At 39.5% G+C, this 23,666-nt stretch overlaps 1 protein-coding gene across 5 annotated transcripts in view; it reads right to left on the bottom strand.

Annotated features, from left to right (window-relative positions):
* Window positions 1–23,666, bottom strand: part of LRP1B (LDL receptor related protein 1B) — a 638,345-nt gene that overhangs the window by 265,226 nt on the left and 349,453 nt on the right. For all 5 annotated transcript variants that reach the window (XM_077181744.1, XM_077181743.1, XM_077181742.1 and 2 more), the window contains exons 6-7: window positions 23,104–23,361; window positions 3,820–3,982 (exon numbers count right to left, since the gene is read on the bottom strand). In XM_077181744.1, the coding sequence (XP_077037859.1) occupies window positions 3,820–3,982; window positions 23,104–23,361 (421 nt within the window). The remainder of the gene's footprint in view (window positions 1–3,819; window positions 3,983–23,103; window positions 23,362–23,666) is intronic.

A 23,666-nucleotide genomic window follows, 5' to 3' on the forward strand; every position in this document is an offset into this window, starting at 1 on the left:
CACATCCTCTTTGCAATGTCACCCTGTGTAACCTTTTATCCATGAAACACTCTCCTTATGTTTGAACAGTTCTGTCAGTGGATGCTACATCAATACCCTCCACATTTCAAACCTCACCTCCTTGAAGTTCATCTTTTTCCACAAGCCTGGGAAATAAAGTAGAAAGTTGTGGCTGGCATCCCAAAAAAAGCATCACAGCCATTTGTACAAGCTGCACATTTCTGGAACCAGGAGTAGCCCCAAGGCTGCAGCCTCATTTGCAGCTCTTCCTGTCATTTCCCCATTTTCTGACATTCCCAAAAAAATCAGAAAATAGGTATGAAGAGAAATTAGGACACCCTGGTATTTATATTATTCCATGTCTGAGCAGTATGAGCAGGACTGAAGTGTTGGGTGGAATCTGCAGCACATCCCCCTGCTCCAGGGCATTTTTGCTCTGTAAAATGGTGCAGTACATTCTCCATGGCCATCGTGGTGCAGTGGAAGGCAACAATTTGTCTTGAACACTGGAGGCAATTAAGTAGACATATTTACAGAATAATCATGAAGATGTACACAGTTAGCACCCCACAATATTAATTCCCAGTGTTCCTGAATGTATTCAAATATCACAGAGCTTGAACAACAGGCATTGCATCCTTCTTGTTGAATACAAAGAGATGCAGAGCCATAAAAAAAATAAAATGCTCTGTGTAGAGCCATTTAGCTGGTTGTGGCAGAGCTGAGAGAGAACCTAAATCTGATCCATCCTCTTGTGAGTTTTAAATGTGTTACCTTCCCCATCATCAATGTCTGCTGATCAAAGTCTCATGAATATGCCAATGGAATACTGGCTGGAATACTCTGAAAAACCATTCCCCAAGAGTACAGCAGACCTGAACTGAGGATCTCAGCTAAACCCATTCTAACCCAGCTTGTATTTGTTTCATGTTGACAGCCAGCAGCACCATCATCAATTTTACACCAATTTCATGGACCAGCAAAAGTAATTGCTTCAGTTCCTTGACCACTGAAGAAAAGAAGTCCTGTATTAAAATTTATCAAAGCTATCAACTGCAGACATATTGAGCCAAACATCTTAGTTCAAAGGCATTTGATAGATAATATATTATTGTAAAACAATTTATCCTCCCTCTCTGTTACCAATTTCCACTTCATTTCCTACTCTCCTTGTCCCAGCTTTTCCTTCAGTCCATGTTTCACTGCTGTGTCTGGGCTCTGAAGGGCTCCCAGGGGCCAGTGGAGGCACATTCTCTGCCCCTGGAAATGCTGCTCTCCTTTACACGGATCTGATACTCACTCTGTGCTAATCTTAATTGATAATTAGTTAATGAAAGAGATGAGGACCAGGACTGCAAAACCCCTAACTGGGTAAGTTACCAGCTCACTGGGGGCAGCAGGAGTTTTTCTGGTGGTTGTGCATTAGATCTAGTCTGGAATAACCAAAACATCAAACACAGTTCAGAATGATAAAGTGCTGAAATCCTGTCAAAGTCACGTGCTTGGAAGAGGAACATAACAAACGTGGCTCTTCAAGAGCTGCATGAATAACAAAATCTTTTTTTCCCCTCAATTTCAAATTCAGTTTTATGAGAATAAATTTTTCTGAAAAGTTCTTTCACTCCCTGTGTGATAGGAAAGAGGCTCAGCAGCTCCAGTTCCATTGTGAGCTCACAGGAGAATATATCAAACCATCACCACTAAACATCTAACAGAACTTGCAGGCACACAGATGTAAAATTAACCACACTCAGAACAGATATTCCTGAGTCCAGCCAGGGGAACCATTTGGAATGAGCAAATTTTCCACCGTGCCTTGGCTGTTTCATGGATAAAAGCAGAATTTCTGGTTCATGACATAACTGAACTCCTAACACACGGACGTGAACATGCAAGAATAGCAGGGCTTGACCCTGTGCTACTACAGGAAGTTTATCACAGACATAAAGGCTTGGGATCACACTCTGAATTTTTTAGAATTGGAAATGGTCCCCTCTGAGTAAGCAGCAACTCATTCAGAGCTCAACTTGCACTGAAGGTTTTAATAAGGATGCTTTTGTCATTTTTAAAATAAAATAAACCCACCAAGTTAGCAAGAGATCAGTACCACCCTAAAACTCTGACACCTAAATAAGTCACAACAACCATCAGCATGAAAGGGTTAAAAGAAAGAAAGAACAGAAAACAAAAGAAAGGATCAAGAGATGTTTTTTTAAATAGCCAGAATGCTTTTTCATTATCTGTTTACATTCTGTACCAAAACCCAGTCAAAAACTAACAAAATTAATATATAAATTGGGGGTTAGCAGTTAAAATGTATGTTAGGTATCCAATTAACAGAACAACATACATCAGATAATTAATAAAAATGCCAAAAAAAACCCAGTAATGAAATAACTGCTGAACTACAAAACATGCACTCTGATAAAATTTTCCACACTGTGTTTTAACCACAAAATAAATGGAGATTGCTTAAAAAGAATAAGAAACAGTGTAAAATATTATTGTGACCTTTCCTCCAGGCCAGCCCTTCCTCTCCCCAGAGCAGCTACTCTTCACCTTGCACTGAGCAGGTGGCTCTGAGCAGGAATGGTTTGTAGCCAGCTGATAACAATTGAAATCTCTCATTTTCCTGTCCCTCCTCACAAAACCAAAGGCTTGGGCACAATTCCTACATCCCTGACAGTTAAGATTAGCTAATGACAAGCTTTGGATTCATCCAGTAAATCCAGCAAAGAATGTACAAGTAAAGGCACAGAAAAAAGGCTGCTGTCAGCAAATTTGAAAGCTTCAAGTTCTTTCAGATCAGAACTTGCAGAAAATCAATTTCTGCATGAATTTTTATTTTTCTTTTTAAACCACTCTGCAGTCAGATCAAGTCAAGCTTACCATCTGCTGCAGAGAGAAATACAGCTATACTCAAGATCACATTATCAAACTTCTTTGTAAACTTTACATGCAAGCTGTTCCTGTCAGAATTGAAGTCATTGTGATAATGCTTCTTAATATTCGTTCAGGCTTTAAATAAAGACTGACAAAAGTCCACATATGGATGACAAGCTGTTCTACTGTAAATATTTTTGTATTTGTTGAGAAGGGGCTTATGGCAGTTTAGGACATATTCCATCAGGGATTTTGGTCTGAACTACTTACTGACTAATAAAACCAAGGTAAAATCCTTGCTCAAAACCATTACCAAAATTTAGTTATAAATTAATTTATCCTATTTCTACTCCTATTTAGTAATGCTTTTACATCATTATTGCTTAAAAACTTTTCCCAGCTGGTGGATGTTATAAATTGGAGGATATTTAGTGCTCTGTATTTTAAGCAAGGCTTAATTCCCAACTGGCACTGAATGTAGTTGTCTGTGGAACAGAAAATGGTAATTTTACCATTAGAGCTGACCCTCTAAAGAATAGTAAAATTCTTCCAGTTTTTTTTTTTTTGTGTAAATAAGCTCAGTACACTCATTTCCAATATTCCTGTAAATGAGGGGATAAAGCATAAAAACCCTTCAAAAACTCCTTTCCCGCATCCTTTCGTTAGAAGCACAACTTACAGAAAAGCAAACATCAAAAGCAAATGTTGTGACAAGTAGGGATTAAATTGCTTTCTCAGTTTTGATTCCATTTTGAGAAGTCACAAGGCACATGCTGCAATAATTATTGCAATTAACACAGTTAACTATTTGCTCCACGTTCAGTGCACATTATTGCTTTAGTACAGCAACTATGCAAGTAACTCACTACAGCAAAGGAAAAATAGTTATTAAAACACTCATGTGAAATAAATCTTAGTGCAAAGAAAGAGCCTTACCCTGCAGTTGGATCAAGAGCTATGGCCTTGGGGTTGCTCAGGTCCAGCTCGATGAGGGTCACGCACACTGAGCCATTCTGGCTGCAGACAAAGATCCTGTCACTGACGTGATCCACAAAGTAAAAATTCCCCGTGATCCAGTCCATTGCTATTTGCTGCACATCTGCCAAAAGAAAAAAAAGGAAAAAAGAAAAAAAAAAAAAAGAGCTCAGGAGTGCAGTTTCAACCCAAGTAAGCGAGTGCTGGCTGCTCTGCCAGCAGATGCTCCTTTCACTTAAAGGGCTCCAGCTGCTTTACATCTATTACAGGGTTTCTAATAGGGAATCCAATTCTCAATACACAAATAGGGGTTGGGGAGAATTGTTTCCTTTTAAGTACAGGTAGCTGATTGCAACCACAGTGGTTTGAAAGATGCACATTTGTTTTGAGCTCTGTTAAATATTTTTAAGTCTGTCATTGTGATTTTTTATGGTCTCCTCAGAAGCAGCTCCACTGAATGATGGTGCACCTCTGGAACACCTGGAACACTGCTGGTACCAGGTTGCTGGGGAAGGCAGCTCTGAAGGCACTCAGATTCTGGATTTAGTGTTCTAGGATGTCTGCCAGACCCTGGGGATGGTAAACTTTAAACTTTACATTTGTAAAGTTTAAAGGAGCTTGTTGGTTATATTTAAAGGGGACTAAAAACAGACCAGAAATACCTAACAGGGATAAATAAAATAAAATGTGATGTGCACGTCTAAAACCACCTTATCTATGCATTCATTTTCATTTTAAATACTTTTTTCTTGTAGTTCTGGGGTATCTGGATGCTGCCAGATTTCTGATAGTTGCCACAAGAAGTAGAATTGAAGTAAATTTTCTGTAATAATATAGAGATGTTCACTAACAACCAAATTTTTCTTCTCAGGACTCTGTGGCAGCTCCACAGCACCCTAACACAGCTGCTCCCTCCGTTCTTTTTCCTGTGGAACCACCCTCTGCAAATGCCTTTTAAATTCTTCATTTTTCTTATAAATCAGCTGACCTGCCCATACACCATCTTAGTTACAGTAAGCAAAAGTACAGAGAAGTACAAAAAACATAACTTTATCAATTTTATTTAACTAAGATTTCTTCCTCTTCTTATTGACAGTATTGTATTGATACCACTCTATAGGAGAGAATTAGTTATTCTTTAATAAAGGACACTGCAATTCATAGAAAAATATATCATGTTAAATGTTTTCAATGATCAATATCAATGATTTTTGATTTAAAAAGCTTAAATATGTTTATTATACTACAGTGCTTTCAAAATAGTGCTAACATAAGCTGAGATTCTGTCATGATAAAAGAAGCCAGATATGATAAAATATCATTACATAGAGAAGCTGGTTTGGTTTTTTTTAACTTTTAGTTTTCTGTATGTTTATGATCCTTCAGATGGAGGACTTTTGAGTTTGCTTTCCACAATCAAAAAAAAAAAAAAAAAAAAAAAAGTTGCTTCCATCACATTCATGCTGCATTGGAGAATAGTAAGTAAACTTGATTGAACAAAAATTGAATTCATTGAGTTTTTGGTGATAACTCAGGGCTTATGAGCCTTGTACTTAAAACAGACATGGAAGCTCATTTATTGTCCTTCAAAGTGCAGGTAACTTAAATAAGATTTACTCAGTGAAATACCAGGAACACCAACTGTATCCCACCTCAGCCACCCCATTACACAGTTCACTGCTGTCTTCTGTCTCTCCCATTCCTGCCCTTCCACTACTCATTTCCCTTTTAATTCAAAGGGAATATTGTTCCTGATAGGTCCTATTACCAAGATCTGCTGAGCCAGAATAAAGAAATGCTCCATTTAGCCCAATATCCAAACTCCAGAGAAGGCCAATGTCAGATGCACTGTGAGATATGTGAGCACTGATAGATTTCAGACAATAGGGAGAAAACACTTTTTTTTTCTCCTTCCTTTTTCCAAACAAAATCTAGGACATGCTTTTAAAAATGCCAGAAGAAAACTCTGTGCCTCTGGAAGTCAGCAACAGTTAAAGCATTTTCAACGTGCCCGCTTACCATTTTCTAAAGTTGGATTTGTGGAATGAAAAAATGTATGGTTTACTGATTCAGAGAGACTTTTGAAAATTGCAGATAAGCTCCTGTGTAACAGAAGCATTTCAGAAAATATCGTTTAAATGGGACAAAAGGGATCCAACTTCAGACATTTGTAGAAATAAAACTAGTAATTAAATTCCTGCAACGAGCGCTCTAGAAGATTGCTGTAGATGAAAAGTGGGTGAAAAGGAACAAGGTTAGGTAGCAGCCTGTTGGGGAAGGGTGTGTTTTTTCTTATTGTGTGAATGTACCTATTTTGAGAGAAAAGTGATACATATGTGAAAGGCACATCACACACAGGTTATTGGATTTAACATAACAGTGCTTAGAGTTATAAAATGTTTGCTCTGTTCTTTCCTTAGGTTTTTGGTAACATATCACAATAAATTGCACCAAACAACTTGGGTTTTTTTTATGGAAATCAAGAATAATTTTTTTCAAGGTCATATTAGGGATAATCATTTGAATTAGGTTGTTAAAACTGAGCTCAGCATTCCAGGAAAAGTGAGAGATCCAGAAGCAATACCACACCATAAACTTTGTGTCAAACAGCACTGGTAGCTGTTTGAACACTTATTTATCCATAAGTTCCCTGCCCAGCAGGATTTGGGAAGGGCATGGAGCTCCCAGCAGCACGAGCATGGGCTATTGGAGAGGTTTAGGCTCATTCCAACTCCATTCCTTGTAAAGCTGTTCTTTCCAGAGCATTCCAAGTTTCATCACTTCTATCACAGAGTTTCCAGAACAAGCAACACATTAATTCACAGTGATTTTCTTCAGAAGAACAGACTGCCAGAGAGATGTCCTGAATCAAGGGTTTAAATAAACTGAAAGAGTTAAAAGTTTAGCTAGATTTAGTTAGGGGAGGGGATAGAAACAATTAAGAGTACAGCAAGAAGAGTAGAAATAATAAGGGATAGTTAATTATTAGCAGCTGGAATAGTTAAGGCTGAGATGTAAATAATGTATTTGTCTTTACTGTGTTTAAAGAAGCAGGATAGCATGTGGATCTGATTGTGAAAAAGAAGAGGACCTGGGCCCTGAAACCTGAGCTATAGCCAAGGGGTCCAAAGACTGCCTACAAGGCAAAAGTGAAGAATCACTTTGACCTCAGAAGACCAAAAACCCATTTGAGGTGAGGGACAGCACAAGCATGAAGGAACTTTGGACTCATTTAAATACATTTTAATACTAAACAGGGGTAGGCAGGGTTAGGTAATGAATATGTATTCGGTGTTTTGGGAATTATATGAATATATAAGACTTTTTTAGATCAATAGAGAGACAGAGAAGAGAGGCAAAAGCAGGGACATATTCTTGGTTTTCTGTTACTGCTGTAATCAAGGATTCTGCCTATTCATTATCTATTAAAATCAGTGTTCTATTAACAGATTCCTGTGATTCCTTGCACGTGCCTTTGGAAATTGTTCCACTTGTGCCCGGTGCTGTAATAAACACACCACTTTTCAACTTTAATTAGTTGAAGTGTCATCTGCTCATGCTTCAGCCCTGCTGTGCAAAGAACACTTCCCTCCCAACCAGCCCATCACAGTCCTCAGCAATTCCTGTGGGTGCTGAGCACATTTGGCATCTCTGTGTTGGATTCACCACTGATCTGCTCTGGGGTTTGTCTCTGCTCCTGCCCCCTGCCTTGGACACATCCACCTTCCCACCAGAGAATTGTCCAGGTCTGCTCGCCCACCAAATTAAATTCTCCATGAGAAATCCCCTCAGCTGGCAGAGGATGGGTTGTGTGAATCCCATTTTATCTCCATGGTTTGGCAGCAGCTCTGCATGAGGCCGCTGTGAATGGCTCCCCATCTACCACACGAGTTGCACCCACTGCAAATCACTGAGGAAAGGCTCTGGTTGAACTGGGGACTTTTAAAATATATATATATAAAGCTTTTCTACTCAAGAAACTCCTGAATTCATTTCATGCCTATTTCTGGATTCATATTTAAACCCCACTATGTGCAGATGTCTGGTCCACTCACATCTTTAAAGTAATTAATCTTTTTTTCTTTCATTTGCATGGTTTCAGAAGTCTCTAAAAAGAAATGTTTTCCCTTTAATACACACATATTTATTCTGAGCAATCTTCTATATAGTTCTGAGAGCTTTTCCTATATTAATAACAGTTTCCTTGGAGCATTTCTGCCAAATGTGATCATCTTTCCTTTATTACTTTCTAAAAACTAGGATTTCCTCTTAGGGACTTCATAAAGAATAGTTAAGACAGCATATAGGTTAAATTCTGCTCTACTTAATGACATTATGTAGACTGTGGGCACAGCAAGAGTGTGTCTGGAAGTGAACTTTTCCTATGTCTTTTAAACATCCTGACATTACTAGACCTTTAGAGAAAACAATAATTACATATAAGGGTGGCTAAATCTTCAAAGGGTTCTGGAAATATATGTCTTATGGCCAATCCATAGTTTATGGAAATCAGAGAAAAACAGAATGGCTCTCTTTTTCCACTTTGATTTTCACACATATATCTTGTACTGTATGAATTATTATATTTATTTCCATTTCAAATCAAGACTAGCATAAGACTTCAGATTTTCAGCAGAAGAGGCAAAAGCAGGGACATATTCTTGGTTTTCTGTTACTGCTGTAATCAAGGATTCTGCCTATTCATTATCTCTTAAAATCAGTGTTATATTAACAGATTTCATTTTTCCCAGATGTAGAAACAAAAATTAGCAAGCTTTTTCCTGTTAAAAACTTCAGTATAAACATTCCTTATTTTTAATGTAAGAACTGTTCTGAGCAAATTACTCAGTGGAATTCTGCAATTGTTGGTCTGTTTTTGAGAAACTTCTGAGTGAACTGGGGAATGATTTTGGATGAAATGTAATTAAAATTTGAAATATTCCTTGAACTCTCCATATGCTTCTTGTCAATGATGAAAGAGATAGACTTAGGTTCTATTGCCTTTTATAGTCATTTTTTCTTTAGTCTGGACATTACTGCAATGAAAACTTCCTCATATATGCATGAATAAATCAGTATTGAGTTCATATTTAGATTTTCCCCATATTCATATATATTTAATATATATATATTTGAAAGTGCTTAAAACAATCTCTGCTTTTCACCTGGAAATGCTGGGTTGCTTTTTAGGTTTTTGTGGGGTTTTGTTTTTAATTTTTTTTGGTTTTTTTTCTTTTGCAAAAATTGATCATAAAGGAAGAATTACTTTGTTTATTTTAAATTACTAATTTTTCTTCTAAAACCTCTATATCTCGTTTCTGAATGCAATGTCCAAACTGGCATGGCCAGACTTAGTTTAATTTATTATCTAATTAGAAAGAAAAAAAAAGAGATAAAATTATATATTTATCAGGGAACAAACCAAATTTATTGCAAAGACAAGCAGAAAGACATTTGGGAGTACTTTTTGCCTCCACTGAGTAAAAAGCCACATTTGGAACAAGACAAGGAACACCAAGTCTCCTTTTTTTTTTCCTCCAATAGCCAGTGATGGTGAGAGCAGGTAAGAAGAGTTAAAACACATAAATGACAAGCTGTGAAACCCTGCAGCATCACTGCCTTTGCTGTGCCACTCTTTTGACATTGATGCTCCTAATTAGCAGCCCAGACAGCCTTGTACTGGCACTGTGCCTTGGGAAAGTGAAGCTGGAATTCTGTCGGCAACGCCACTTAAAAAATATGATTTTTATTAAAGATGTCACCATTCAATAAGTCAGACACACAAGAAATCTCAACTTTTAACAGCCATGTCCGGAGTGATTATTACATAAGTTGAAAAATGAAAAATCAAGTGAAAAATATCCATCCATCTTTTTCAAATTGCTCGTCCTCAAATATCTGATTCCTCTGAATTAAATCAGCCTTCGAGGATACTCTTTGTGAGAAGCACAATGAAGAACCTAAAATATACTAAATTTAAATAGGCACTTTAAAGCATCTAGACTTCAAGTTCCTCAAAAGAAGAGAAAGCTTTTCCTTTTCTTTGTGGAGTAAAAGCATTTCAATTTCAATCAATTTGGTTACTGACAAAAATATTGTTGGCTTTCTTTCAACCCTGGAGCATAATACACCGCATTAAAAACCTATAAATGTGAACACTGAGACAATAGCATCTTCTCCAAGCTAAAGAATTTTCAAAAATATAAGAATAATCTAAATATTATGAATGCTTAATGAAAGCATTCTGATGGCTCAGAAAGACACAAAGTCTCTCAGAGACGTGGTTGATTCAGGCATTCTGAGATTCAGGCTTTCAGCTTCCCAGCACGTGCAGAAAAGAAAAATTCTGGGCATTTGTTGAGGAACTGGAGCAGGTTGTGGCTGGAAGGGGTTGGGGCCCATCCCTGGAAGTGTCCAGGGCCAGGATGGATGGGGCTTGGAACAACCTGGGACAGGGGGAGTTGTCCCTCATGCAATGAGATGATCTTCGAGGTCTCTTTCAACCCAAACCATTCTGTGATTCCACAATTCTACACTGGCTGAGGTGGAATATTGAGCAGGTGCTGAGAGAGAAATGTGAAAGTGTGGCTTTCATAGACTTCCTTCTTCCACTGGGGATCCAAAAAACCGATATTAACAACAATGATGACAACAACAATCATCAGCAACATCCTCCTCTAACAAATTCCCTTACACAGCACTCAGTGGAAATGTGATGATGCCCCAGATATCTCTGTGCCTTTCCCAGGAATTTTACAGCAGGGTAGCAAAATCTGGCTCGAAATTCTCAAGCATTCTTAAGCATATTTCTTCTTTTCCTTTTGTTGTAGAATGATTCTATCAGGAAATGCATTGAGCTTCTGGAATGAGTAAGATGAATGGAATTTCTGTTACTGGGCCCTGCATCACAGAGCTGGCTGTGATGCCAACGGGTTAAAGGAGCAAGGAGAAAGTGTGAAACAATTAAATAAGGGCCTTGTGAGTGGCCCTATCTTTTAATCCTGACTGTTAAGATTTTTTACAGAGGGTGAATTTTCTGACATCAATCTCATGTCAGAAATAAGTAAGAATGGCTTGAAAACCATAACATTCCTAATTTCTGCATTGCTGAGTCTCAAACACATTGCCCAGCGATTGCAAACCTGTAATGGGGTCCCAGTGGCCCACGTACATGCTGAACAATAAAGACAGATTTATAGAGGTACATAGCTATAACAGCCTTATTTTTTTTTTTTTTCTTTTTAGCTGCACATTCAACAGCTTCTTATAAATCTAGCGAGACTGTAAATCAAACCCAGTTATTTACTTCCAAGCAGTTAAGTCACCCACTGTTAAAATTAAAGCATAATTCAGCTGCAACAGGCGTCCCTTCAGGCACGTGGCCTCGGAGAGCTGCTGTGGGGACACGGCCTGGCTGCTCCAGGCTGTGACATTCCCTTCCTCCAACCACCTCCCACCTCCCTGGGACTGCCCCCTGCATGGCTTATGAGCCCCATAAACCATCATCACACAACAATAAAACCACTTAAAACACTTTTTTTTTCCACTGTCAGGCTAAGCAGCGGATGATTGCCATGCAAAGAGATGCCAATAAATATATGGAGTTGCTTTCACAATGCAAAGTATTAATTGGAAATGATTTCCAGAGAAAGTCTGAACAGTTTAATGCCAGAGGTAAGCAATAGTGCTTTGAGAAATGCTTTTTGGGGAATAATTGAGGAGTGAATTATGCCTGGCAACTCTTAAAAAATGGCAACCCAGGAAAGGAAACTCACTCTGCACTTTTTTTGTAGAATGCAACATTTTTCAGAAAACTCTCGATTCACAGGACCCAGACATGCTGTAGGTGCTTGCAGGTACCATGCAGGCCATAATTCTGTAGGATAATTTCATCTGCTGCCCACTCTAGTTGCTGTTAGCAATGCATGGTCTAGACAATATGAAATGCAGGACATGCAATGACCCACTGGTGTAAACCATTCCCAAAGGACATTATTACACTCACTTTTAATCAGAAGCTAACACTGACCATAGGGTATTTAATTTTGTTGTACAGAGACTTCACATTGGGCACAAAAGTCTTTGTCTTCATCTCAAACCATGAAAAAAAAAACAGAAAAAAACCCAACAAAAAAACCCCAAAAACAACCCAACCAACCAAAAAAAAACAACCACCCAACCAAAAATACCCGACTTTATTGCTAAAATAAATAGAACTTGCTTTTAATATAATTAAAATCTGCATACTGAGTCCATTTCAAATCCAGCTTGAGAATTACAACTTAGACAATCTAAAAATATTCTCAATATTAAAAAATACGACCTGCACTGTTAGTAAACATACACCTCATTTCTTCACACAGTATTTTGGAAATAAAACCCTATCATGTACTTTACTAGATAAAAAAGCCTCTTTTTTAGGGTTGCTAAGGAAAGAAAAAAAAGTCTTCTTTTATTAAGGACATTGAGATTTTTCTTCATCTTTTCCTTTCCCCCTAGCAGAGGGATCATCACACCATCAGCAGGCTGGCACTCCTGCAAAACTCTGAAACCACTGCTCAGCACCTACAAAAGTCATCTGAGAAAAACAAACAAATAAAACCCTTCCTGCCTACCAATGCTGCCAACAGACAATAATAAATGTATCCCATGTAAACATTACCTCATCCTCCCTTTCTCCCTCTCTGTCCTTTTCTTTTTTTCACCCATTTATTACATATTTTCAATATAAGAATAGTAACCTTTGAGGAGAAGACTGTTATTCATTATATGTGACCTCACCAACAAGACAGACAACTGTCCAGACTTAAAATATTGACATTGTTACTGCACTTTAAAATAATAAAAAAAAATCATTGTGAACTTATTTCCAGTAATATAAGAAATAAAAATAAAACATGGCTTTTGATTTATACATAAATTACTTTTCTATCCATTTTCAACCAGACATTGGGCCACTGCTTTTTTTGTTGTTGTTTATTTATTTCTCTCATCACCCCAATAGTGCTGTTATTGGTTTACCTGAGCATTATCTTGAACCAGAATGGCACCATAGATCCCATTAAAAGTCTCATAAATCACTCACACAGCCAGTGCTTCCAGAAATATGACTCCAACTCAATGTGCTTTTATGTCAGAGCCTGACCTTTGCTTTCAGAAGGCTTCCAGCCCTTCCCAAAAGTGCCCACCCCAGGAAGATGTGAGCCCATAATCCCATCCCACCTCTTCACAACCCCTGAAGCTCCGGGTACCTTGCGCCAACCTCTCCCACCTTGTGCATCCCCCAGCATTTGAGGTTTTAAACCTCACACTGTCTCATTCTCTGTTATTCACAGAATGACCAGGTTGGAAGAGATCTTCAGGATCCAATCCATACCCCAGCCCCTCAGCTAAACCCTGGCCCCCAGTGCCACATCCAGGCTTTGTTAAACACACCCAGGGATGGGGACTCCACCACCTCCTCTGGGCAGCCAGCCTAGAGCTTTATCACTCTTTCCATTAAAAACTTTCCTATATTTCCCTTGACATATTCTACATTTAGAGGGGAAAGGACAAAACACAGCATGTTGCCTTTCTTCCTACATCACTGCTCCTTTCATGTCAACAGTAAAAACCAATTGTCTCAACCCATGCAAAGAGCAGAGGAGAGACACAAATCTGCACTGCACCCTCCTCCAGGTCCCCTTGGATTCCTCCTAGCAATAATTTCTACCCATGAAAGTTTTGCCTGCCCTGATGTGAGCTCAGTTCTGTGCTGAGGGATCCCAAAGGCAGCCCAGGCCATGGTGTGACCCTGAGTGGAGCAGGGGCACAGCCCCAGGTGCTCCTCAGACCCTCCAGCAGCTCTGCTCTGATCACAGTGCATTCACAGCCTGTCATAAATTACATTTTCTATTATTTCATCTTAACTTGAGTTGTCTTTTCCCAGTGGGTTTGTTTCTGAAGGTAATGCAGGGGTTGTGACTGTTTAAAACAAATCTGAATTCTGCAAGCAGTTCTACAGACTCAGTGACAAAACAATACCACCTCTGAAGAGTCTTAAAAGGAAAGTACATATTTTCAGTATATGCACAGGGAAAATCTTTTATAACACATTACACTTATCTCCCTATATATAGCAATAGAAAAAACTCCCCAAAATTCAAAAGTGTGATAATGCATTTAAGTAAAAGAGCAATAAATGACATTCAAGACAAGGCCAAAATTACCAAAAAGAGCAGAATGCCCTGAACTGTCATTTGTGGCACAGATCCCCACACACTCCTCAGTCAGCTCATTATTTTTGCTTACACAGTGTGACAGAAATGCTATGGAATTACACATGCACAGAGAACCCAAACTTTGTCCCCAGCTCAGAACTGTCACAGTGAATGCCTGGCCCAGCACACAGAGTGGCAGCTGCTGGGTGACATGCTGATAACACTCAGGGCATCAATTTTATGCAAGCAAACTGCCCCTTTGCATGTCCTGTCCTTATCATTTCATGCCATACAATGGTCCCAACACTTATTTTTTTTTTTCCCCAGGACAAAGAAAATCAGATTTTGCCTTTTCCTTTAGCAAAAGTGATCTGCTTCAGATAGAACATTTGTTGCATGCAATTTGTCAGTTTTAGAAACATGCTTCACTCAACTATTAAAAATGTGTAAGAAAAACGAAGATTTTATTATATCAAACTCAACTGACAAATAGTGAAAAACACAAACTTTGGTGTTACATTTCATTTATTCCATGATGCATTTCAAGTTCTACTCCAGAGCTGAAGTAACAAGAAAGTTCTAAATAAATTTGTTTCATTCCAAGTAGAAACACACAATTTTAGGTATTGAGAATGAAAACAATATTTCTATGACCTGGAGATATTATTTGTTGAGCTATTCATTGCTTCTGCCAGTCAAAGGAGTTAAAAACTGAAAAAAGCAATCCTTTATTAAATCCCCACAATCAGAGGGTGGTTTTAATTTGTACTGTCCATCACAATCTAACTAATAATCACAACTTTGCAAAATATGCAATTCATCTTTTTGTAAGGGCTCCTGATAAAGTGATGAGGAAAGAACAAACCCTTTATTCTGACACATACAAACGTTTTGGTGTGTCTCTGCCACAGACTCCAGTCCAGCACAGAAAAGCCCAGGCTGCTGTGGGTACAGAAAGCAGATTAGGCAGGAGCTTAGGGTGCTGTAGCAGCTGATTTTAATTTCATCACATGCGTAGCTTGTCTTTCAGATTTAGTTCCATTAATGCAGTTATTCATTGTTATTCCTTCCTGAAAGGCATGCTCTCTATTTACCCTTTTCCCTGCAGCAGAACAAAGCATCAGATCAAAACCTGAGTTTCAAAACAGCAATTTCCAGGGGCCACAAGTTTGATCAGGAGTTGCATATTTGTGATTTTAGTCTATGAATCTTTTCATTGCATAAGACATACAAACAGATCTTTATTTATTTATTTTTTTAATATATATTTTCCTGCTGCTTCCCCAAGATTTGCAGCAGGTGGAATGTGTGGTTCAGCTGTGCCATCCCCTGAGGGTCACTTCCCTGCACACTCAGATCTCTGTGCAGAGAATTCCTGACCCTGCTCAGCATCCTTGCTAACAAAATACTGTTCCCTCATGGCTTTGGCTACTGATAAATCCCTCTCTGGGATGGACTTTGGTCTGCAATTGCTCAAGTGCTTTGTTTTTTATATCTAAACATGGTTCTAGTTATGATGTTGGATGTAAACAAACCATATTTTGGAGTTTATAGTTTTTATGCCTCCTTTGTGCCTATAAAGGCAAAAGTACTTTCAAAGAAGACACAGACTTTTTAAATTTTCCTGTGCCTCAGGAAAAAAAATCTTTAGGAGGCAGAAGAACTCATTTAATGACAAAATCCGAAGTGCATTAAGAAAAAGAAAAAAGAGAATCCAAAACCAAGAATTCTTGACTTCTTCACTTGACTTCAGAGGAGTATTTTAGGTTTTTTTTTTATGAAATCTCAATTAAATATTTGCATTAATAAGTAAATATCTGTATGGAAAATTTCCTGTCAATTAGTCTAAATGAAGCAAACTTGGTTAGCAATGTCTGTGAGTTGCATTTAAAAAGATATTTTACCACTCAAGAAGACAACCACTGGCTAAATCATAACAGATATGAAATCTATAGAGACAATAATAAAGTACCAGTAGAAAGCAAAAAAAGTTATGCATATGTAACTAGCACACTGAAGTATACTGAAATATTAATAATTTCTTTTATGCCATTAAGAAAGTTTCCAAGAGCGCATTTGAAGGCTCAAGTCCATAAACAACTTCACTGAAATGGGCAGCTTAAAAGTGTTTGTCTCTTATTTATCTCCTATATCTCTCCTCATTGGAAGAAAGGCAGAAGACAAGCTCCTGGGAATACTGAGGAAATGGGGGATAATTCCAAGAACAGTTTCAGTGGCTACCAAGTAAAGAACAAAATGAAGCCAACATGGTGCATGTGGATGTCAAAGTTTTGTGGGAAAATGTGAATCTAATCCCATAAAACATGCAATAATTAATGGCACATTTCAGGAAAAATAAACTACTTGTGAATATGGTTTTTGTTTAACCAACACTTCACTACTATTGTATATGAAGGTGTAAGTGTTTTTGTAAAATATTCACTACAAAATTGTGATTTACATTAGCAGAAAGCTAGTTATCTACACATTACATCACTATAGTCCTCACAATTTTTTTATTCCACCTTAAAAACCTTGTTAACAAAATCAAAATGCTACTGTTTTACAAGCAGCATAATAATTCAATTTGACAGAGACAAAGAGTCCCTCAGAATTCTGACTGATAAAAATAAATTCACGTGGTTGCTGCTACTTTGAGAATAAAGTCCTATTTTCTTAACAAAACCCTTCTGCTGCTGTGGGAGTTTGCTTGCTTGCTCTTGTATTTCCTCCCTGGTGCAGGAGCTTTCTACCCAAGATGGGTTGGGATGTAAGGAAGACATAAAAAGATCCAGTCATGTCCCACTTTAGGACAACAACAAATCTGGAATTAAGAAGAAAGTCCAAAAGTGGTGGGCTAAGAAATTGATAAAGCAGGGAAAAGGGAATATGACAATTCAACATGGATAATTTTTGATCATTTTGCAGAGAGAGCATTCAGTAGACTGATCCAGGCAGAGCCTAAGAGTTTAGAGAAGGGGAAAAATGCAAAACAAAACAAAAGCAATCAAAAATTTGCACTGAGAAATGCCATTGAGATAAGGCTTTTTATTTTCTGTACTCAGTCTGAGGTGTAACTGTCCAGGACACAATTACTGAAGAGTAAATAAAGAAGAATAGATATCAGTAGGAACAGAAGACAGACACAGGTTTTTGACCAATGTCAATGCAAGATCAATTGTGGAAGCTGGATGACTAACAAAGCTTGAAAAATAGTAACATCACATCTCTGAACAACTACAAAAATCCATTTGTGGCAATTAACCATCAGTTAATAAATAGCTCTGGTGTCAAAAAGGATTAAGTGCAGATCACCAAGCTTTGGAGGGAAATGCCACCAAGTCAGGCTGTCTGCCATGGGAGCTTGTGCCTCAAAGTGACACAACACAATGTTGTGGTGACAATACTCAAAGCAGTAGAACAATTCCCAAGCCAGATAGAGAAGTCTGTACCCAAAAGATGCAGAAAAACCAGACAGATCCTTCACAACTAATATTTGGAACCCCCTAAGAGAAGAAAAGCCTTCTTAGGGTTCCAGCTACACAGATTATATCTTTTGTGCAAACACCATTTGAGAATTGAGGAACAGACCTGATTATATGAATATTATTCACACAAAAAGGATAATCAATTTGCAGTACACACCACAAAGGATGATGCCCAAGTGATTGTGTTTGCTGGAGCAGAAAGGTTGAATGAAGGGATGAACTACCCTTATCCTTCCACTAACCCTGATAATCATCAAAAAGGCTGTGCAGAACCAAAAATCAGCAGAGACAAGGAGCTAAAGAGAGGAGCACACTGAATAAAGGAAGATTCTGTACAGGCCTAAGTCCCTAAAGGAGTCTTGGCATTACAGGGGACAGAAAAACTATCTGAAAAAGGACAATTATCAGATAGCACCATTTCCTGTACTAAATAAAAGTCCATACTGTGCCTGGAAAGCACCTTATTGAGGCTGTATCAAATCCTGGATCAAAAGTTCTGTAAGTCCAGGGACACCAGAATGAGGAATAAAACAGTTGCAAAGACTGCATTTCCCATATAATGGAGTATGAACATCCAAAAAACAAAAATTTGGGCTTAAAATGTCTGAGAGCGTATGGAAATTAAAACAAAATGTAAACAGGGAAACACAAAAATCCCAACAGACACTGAGGAAAACATGAAGAAGACTCAGGGAAGATGTAGCCTGACATACAGGACAGAGATGGACCAAGGATGACCCAAGTGGATCAATCCTGGTTCTCTGTGGAGCATCACCAAGGTCCAGAGCAACAGCCTGTGCTGGAACCTGTGTGAGACAACACTCATGAGCCACCTGGGAGGGGACATGAACAACAAGGTGATGAGGCCCAATGAAAATGAGATTTCCAAAACAGCAAAGAGGATGGTCTGTTTTGAAGAACAGCAGGACCTTAGGAGACTGACTGGCTGGACAGTGAAAGGAGATGGGAAATTATAGCTGAATAAACAGTGAATGAGAAAATTATCCTAGTTATGTATATTGACTTTTGGCTCTGTCTAGAGCACTTAAGAAGGAGATGTTGACACTATTAAAAAAAAAAAGAAAAAAAAAAATAACATTAAAGCCAAAGAGCAAGAAAGCCCACTTTTGGACAAAGAAAGAAAGTCCATTATCCCAAAACCAGCATTTGACCTGTCTTCTCAGAAATGCAAAGACAGCAAAGCAAGATCAGCCAGAGCTTGAGAAGTCCACATTCAGGAAAATTATTCTGTGAAACTCCCTTAGGACACTCTTCTCACCTCCCATTTGGGCCCCATGACTGATTCATGTGCTCTGAACACTACTAAGAAACCATGTGAGGTATAAATCACCTTTGACATGAAACCATCTCCTTTCTGTGCATCCTCAAGGCACATGGGCTGTCTGTCACAGGAGGAAAAGCAAACCCACATCCTACAACTGTGTGACAGCTCTTAGTGCCTGTCTGGAGCCAAGTTTGGGGCAGACTATGTAGGAATAAACACTTTCCCCCAGATCTTCACAGTTTTGCTCCTGCAGAGTAAGCCAAACTTTGCTCTGATTTGCCATGAATATTCATGGCAATTCACAGGAATTTCTGACAGGAACACCATCTCCAGTGCTTGGGGTTTCCTTCAGTCACTGAGCCTCATCATTGCCAAGGGAAATTACTGCAGCTACTCTGAACACAGCAGTGTTTATGGATAATCACTGCTGAGAAGTGGTTTAGCTCAGGAGGTGGAGGAGCATTAAGAGGGACCAAAATCAGGGAAGGAAACAGTAATGTACCCAAACAGACACTCCTGGATTGTGGCCAAATTCCCTGGGCTCGCTGTCTGATGTTCTTCACTCACATCCAAAAAGTGGGAGATCCAAAAAGCCAGCCTGGATTGTGCCCAGCAGGTCAAGCAGAAGGTTCTGGGTCCCACAAGCAGAGAGGCAAATCCCTCTCCCTCCAGAGACTCCAGGCCCTCCAAACCATGCACTGCTCCCAACCTTGGCAGGTAAAAACTGAATTACTACAGAAGAAACAAGATGTTTCTCTTAATCCAGAGCAGTCCTGTCCAAACACAGCTGCCAAGAGAAAAGCCTGTGCCCCTTCCCAGGTGAGGTGTGATCAGCTGTGGGCACAAAGCACAGGTGGCAAAGCTGAACACAGGCACTGCAGCATTGCTTGTGGTGTGCTGAGATAACTGAGTGCCAAGAAAAGCTGAATCAAACATCAGCCAAGCAGAAAATATCATGCATCATCATTGAAGCATCATCCCAGAAGAGATTTTGTTATATTCTGCAGAAGAATAGCAGCTAAAACCCAGATTGTGCTGCCTGGTGCTGGTTTGTAGAGCATGAAAGGTGCTTGGTGCTTGTAATGATAAAGACAAAATGCCTCCAAAAATGAGGAAGAAGGGGATTCTTGCATCCAGAGGATGCTGCTCTGGCCACCTCTCAGCTCCCACACACCAAAGCATTAATGTAAGATTGCACATCATGGCTTTGAAAGGGCAGAAAATTGGGAGATTTTCCACATTCATACCATTAGAAGGAATTTTTGTTACTTTGGGCCTAGAGATATCAATTTAAATAAATGATTGTTCCTGAAAGTCTCACTGTACTCACTGAAGTGGGCTGTGAGGTGTCAAGGAGCACCCTGTTACCATGGACAGAGGTTGCAGCAGCCTCCCAGACAGGAGAATCACTTCTGAAAGCCCATTTGGCTCCAGCACTGTCTGCATAAATCTTTCTCAAGAGGAAAATTTCCAGCTTCCCAAAAAAAACTCTCCCAAAAACTTCTTGGTCTTAAAAAGACAAAGGTGAAACCACGTGGCAATGCCTGGCCTTGGCTGAGACCAAAATGCCTGTGCTGATACTGCTGTGCCTGCAGAAAGCTCTCCTTATGTGAGGAGACAAAACTACCAAACAAGCCCTGAGATGATAAATATTAAGAGTGAAATTAATCTAATTGTGAGATCTCAGCACATCGTTCCCGATGTCCAGAGATGCCAGGAGAACCCTTGGGGGGTCTCGGAAATCCTGGAATGTTGCCAAGAGTGCTTGGTGGCTTGATTTTGATCCATCCACAGAAGTGACAGCAGTTTGAGGACATGAGAATCACTTTAGAGTGAAGGGTGTAAAAGGGACACATTTAGAGGGTGAAATATAAACTTTAAGGTTTTTGCTACAGGGGGGTTATGGAGACAAGATGGAGGGATCAGGGCGTGTCTCGTCCTTCTTCTTTCTTCTTCTTGTCTTCCATCTCCTGTGATGATGTTGGTACTTGGGGATTGGTTTATGGTGAAGGTGCACTTGCCAACATGGGTGAAAAGCATTGGGAAATAAAGGTAAATATTATGTACGTAGATTTTAGTATAAAAAGACATGACCGCCCTGTGGGTGGTCAAGAGTGCCCTTGGCTGCCTTGCAGATCAGACCTCTGTTGGGCAGACAGAAAATTGTGTAGATAAGAAATAATAAACAATCTGAAGATCGGAAAGCTGAAGAGTCCAGACTCGTCCTTTGCATTGCGTGCCACCCAAGAACCACCGTACCCGTGTCGGGGCACAGACAGACAGACAGACCCGACATCTAATTACTCAGCATGAGGGAGCATCTCTGGAGCTGTACCTGTTCTCCAGAGCAAAATACACCCACAAGGGCAGGCTCAGCCTCTCCTCAGCCTTTCTCCCTTTACAGAGTGAGGCACAGACCAAGCTCCCAGTGCTTCAAAGGATCTGATTCCATCCATCTGGGACTCATCCTCTCCTAAGTGAAGTCACATTGGACTCTTCTGAGGGTGAATGGTAGGAAATTAGAGTCCTCTAGTTTCTTTCTTTTGTGAATCCAAAGCTTATGTTCAGTACCTGGAGCTGGTGTTGTATGACCCATCATGAAAACGAAGTCATTTTCATAGTCCCTGCTTTCCTAGATGGAGACTTTCATCTTTAAAGATGATCTTTATTCTTTGTTCCCAACTACAAGACTTACTTGCCTTCACTGAAGAAAACACTTTGAATAAATCTACTTCAAGCAGTCCCAATCACTTTGTATAGCTGACTTTTCTAGCACTTTTTGTGTCAAATGCAGATTTTTTTTTTCCACTAACAAAATGATTAGAAGATTGGAATAAAAAAGATAAATTTCACAAACACTGCTAAGAAAGCCTTTTATGTTTTTTTTTTTTTTTTCTCCTAGTATTTTTAGGAATAACCAATTTCACACAAACACAAAAGAAAGCTTCCCATGAAGAACAGAATATACAATTTTATGTGAATCACCCCATGGCCCTGACCATTTATTTGGCTTGAGCTGGCAGAGAATGCAATTACACTGGAAAACATTTTCCTTGACAGAGTAACAAAATTAATTTCCCTCATCAGGGGTAGTGCTGTATGATGAAGAGAAACAGCAGAAATTACCTGACAGGTAACAGAAGGTGGAGCAAAGGAAAAGGAGAATTTAAAATTAAAACTCAATTTTGCAGCAGCCACAAGATTATCTGACAAATATACCAGGCAGAGCAACATGAGATCCCTGCCATGTCCTGGCAGGAATAACTCCAGGGGTGTTTAGAAGATCCTAATTAGCTGAACAAAAGCAAGTCTCATGCTGTTCCTTCCTCTGAGGAGACATGCCCAGACCGTGGGGATTGATGCAGCTCCACTGAGCAACACAACAGAAGTGTCTGTGGATGTGTGTGCTTGGGAAAAACACTCCCACAGCTACATCTGTGAGAGTGTGTCAGTCAGAGCTCCCAGCAAAGTTGTTTTACTGAAGTCCCTAAGCACTACTTCCCAAATCAAAATCAAAGAAAAAGTCAAAGCAAGTCTCTACAGTCAGCTCATGTCCAAGGGAATTATTATTCCTCATCTAAATAAGATTGAATGATTACCATGAAGTTTGAGAAGAATATTAGATACCACAAGCTGGTGTGTGCTGGCATGATGGAAAAATGAGCAGCTCATTAATTCCAGCACTGTTTTCATTTCAAACCCATCCCAGGGCCTTGATTTTGCAAACAGATGCAGTGCTGCAGGTCTGGCCAGCACAGGGTCAGGAATTCCCTGGACATGCAGGGAACAGAGGGACAGGAACACAGGGTGGAAGGCTGAGGTCCACTCTGATGGTGCAGACATCATGACAGAACACACACACAGAGTTCAAAACAAAGCACATTTTGCCCAGGACTGTGGTTAAAGTAAGTTGTAACATTAAGTTCTTGGTCTGCTGCCTGGGATGTGAGCTGCTGGCATCTTCCCATTGTCATAACCATGGGATGAGACTGATGCTGGAAAATAAAACAGCTCAAGGCACGTTCCCAGCAGTCCTGTCCTGATTTGTACACAGACCCCCCAGCCAGCAATAATCTATAAAACCACACATCTTAAAAACCTTTGCATAGACACAAACCGCAGCTCAGGCTGAATATATGAGTGAAAACCCTAAAACCACATCAGTGTGAGCTGCAATATTTAATGCCCCAAGACTGTTTAGCTGCAAGACCAAAACCACTTCTGCAGGCTCCTGTTTGCCAGGACAGACACCACTGCTGAGCCAAACACTCACTGTGAAGGTTCTGGGCTACGTTCACTGTCCACTCCTCCGGAAAGGTGCCGGCTGTGGAGATCTTGGAGCACTTGAGCTGGCTGGAGAGGTCTCGGGACTCCAGCCAGCACAGGGTGTCCTCTCTGGAGCTGTAGTCCAGGGTGACCAGAGCAGATCCCTTCACAGGGCTCCAGGCAGACATCCTGCTGCCATTCAGGTACAGGACCTCCATTGCCTCAGGGCTTGCGATCAGAAGAAGAGGAGGTCGATCAGCAGGTTCTGAAAACAAAGTGAGGAGAGTTTAAAGGATTAACAGGCCGTATATTTCATTTTTATCTTTTTGGTTTTAATGTAGTTTTTAATGTTCTTACCTGCTTGTTTTAGGATATGTAATAAATTGGTTTTGTTTTGATTTTCATAACTATCATATATTCCCAATTATTAGTCTATTTTATCCTGCTGTTCCAACGGTTCACATCATTAAAGAAAATTAATTACCCCAGCCTCACAGCCTCTGTTTAATTCCAAGTATCATTATTGCAACATTTTTCATGCCTAAGTCATAAAATGAAATACAATTTATG

This window comes from Agelaius phoeniceus, chromosome 7, assembly GCF_051311805.1.
Source record: "Agelaius phoeniceus isolate bAgePho1 chromosome 7, bAgePho1.hap1, whole genome shotgun sequence".
In the NCBI taxonomy this organism is placed as follows: domain Eukaryota; kingdom Metazoa; phylum Chordata; class Aves; order Passeriformes; family Icteridae; genus Agelaius; species Agelaius phoeniceus.